Source organism: Pempheris klunzingeri, chromosome 21 (assembly GCF_042242105.1).
Source record: "Pempheris klunzingeri isolate RE-2024b chromosome 21, fPemKlu1.hap1, whole genome shotgun sequence".
NCBI lineage: Eukaryota > Metazoa > Chordata > Actinopteri > Acropomatiformes > Pempheridae > Pempheris > Pempheris klunzingeri.
In genome coordinates this window covers 911,340-913,316 of record NC_092032.1, presented here as the reverse complement: position 1 = coordinate 913,316, position 1,977 = coordinate 911,340, and the positions used below count along the sequence as shown (strand labels likewise).

Here is a 1,977-nt window from a genome sequence, read left to right as displayed (position 1 = left end):
AATAATAATAATAATAATAATATAATAACAATAATAATAATAATAATAATAATAATAATAATAATAAAGAATGTTGTTATCCTTTTGTTTTATTATTATTATTATCAAATAATAATAATATAATAATAATAGTGATGATAAAGAGTGTTGTCATCCTTCTGTTATTATTATTGAATCATTCTTCTAGAATAATAACCATACTAATCAGAAAGGTGCGGCTCTCCTCTTATTGCATGGCTCCCTTCGCCTTTGTGTTATTGGTGCTCTCTTATTCCGGGGGGGTCAGTCGTAGTAAAAAAAATACCAGCTTTAACTAAACGAGCTGCCAAATCCAAACCAAAACAACCCCAACATCACGCCCACGTGTGTGTGTGTCTGTGTGCGCGCCACAGCGCGTGCGGTCCTCCGAGGGCCACGTCAGTCCTGACAAAACGCGCGTGGCAGCCACACAACAAGCGTTCCGTTAATGATGGTTCAGCAGTGGGAGCGCCCCGTCTCTGTCTCCTTACGACAGGCTGACATGGGCCGTCCCTCAGTTCTGGAAAGGCTTGTTGAGGTCCTCGTGCCCCTGGTACAGGTGTCCCCGGAGGTGGACGTCGTACGGGCCGAGCTCCGCGGAGGGGCCCTGGCTGATGGAGCAGTAGCGGAGGCCGTAGTGGCAGCTCCGGTAGTCCGCCGGCTCCTCGTGTTTCAGGGAGAAAATCCCATTGAAGTTGATGGGGGGGCTGAGGGCCCCTGCGTCCAGGGGGCTGGAGCAGTCTGGGGAGGGGCTGTCATACAGAGCCTCATAGGGGCCGCAAAAGGAGCCGAAGGGCCGCAGGGGCCGCCCGCTGTCCGCCGAGCCGGGGCCCAGCAGCTCGGGCCCGTGGTGGCGGTGGTAGGCCGGGTACAGGGACACCGACTCCCCGCCGGGCTCCGACATGAAGCTGCGGGCGTTGAGCTGCAGACAGCTGGCCACCAAGTTGGTGGTGGGCTGGGAGAGACCCTTACACAGAGTCTGGACGAACGTGAGCAGGTCCGGCCTCTTCCCGGTCCTCAGGATCTCACCGAGGGCCCAGATGTAGTTCTTGGCCAGGCGGAGCGTCTCTATTTTGGACAGCTTCTGGGTCTTGGAGTAGCAGGGCACCACCTTCCTCAGGCTGTCCAGCGCGTTGTTCAGCCCATGCATCCGGTTCCTCTCCCGTGTGTTGGCCTCAATGCGCCGCAGCCGAACCCGGTCCAGCCGGGCCTGGCTCAGCTTCTTCTTGTGGGAATCCCTCCTTCTCATCCCGCCCGCCTGTTCCTCCTCCTCCTCCTCCTCCTCCTCTCCATCCCTCTCTTCGTCCTCTCTCTCCGACTCCAGCGCGTCCCGCGGGGCTGCGCCAGGCTCGGGCTTCACCGGTCTGACGGACTGGTGGGGGGCCCAGCTGGAGGTCCTGAAGGGACCGTCGCTCTGGGAGGAGGGCAGCTCGTCGAAAGGCAAGGTCAGCATGTCGTCCTGCAGCATCTTTGGGAGAAAAGCCAGACCAGGATTAGACGGGCTGTAGAACCCGGACACGGAGCAGATCACACGGTATCGATCCCAGATAGGAAACATCACCGATCACCTCTGATCAGCTGAGAGACAAGAGCTCACTCCCATCTGCATTTTCAGAGAGAAACCACCACATGGATCTGTAACTAAATGGTCAATGAGAATTCTACTACTGCTACTCTACTATTATTCTTAGTGTTATTAGGGCTTATTATTATTACTATTGTTATCATCCATCATCATTTGCAGTATTAGTATAGAAGGCCGTTACCTGTTCCTGCTACTAACTGAGAACATGCCTGTCAAACACCACATGAGATAAAACAGCAGTGATGCTTGAGAGCAGAGAGAAACGAGCCTTGTCATCCATCCCAACAGAACTCCACCTGTTTTTATTCTTCAGTTACACTTCAATATACAAGAGCCAGACACAACCGTCCTCCCGCCACACTGATGAGCTCCTC

At 53.4% G+C, this 1,977-nt stretch overlaps 1 protein-coding gene across 1 annotated transcript; it reads right to left on the bottom strand.

The window, feature by feature from the left end:
• Positions 1-532: 532 nt before the first annotated feature.
• On the bottom strand, positions 533-1,576 carry neurod6a (neuronal differentiation 6a). Its single transcript, XM_070853319.1, has one exon. It carries the CDS (start codon positions 1,574-1,576, stop codon positions 533-535), a length of 1,044 nt encoding a protein of 347 aa, XP_070709420.1.
• Between the last annotated feature and the right edge of the window lie 401 nt (positions 1,577-1,977).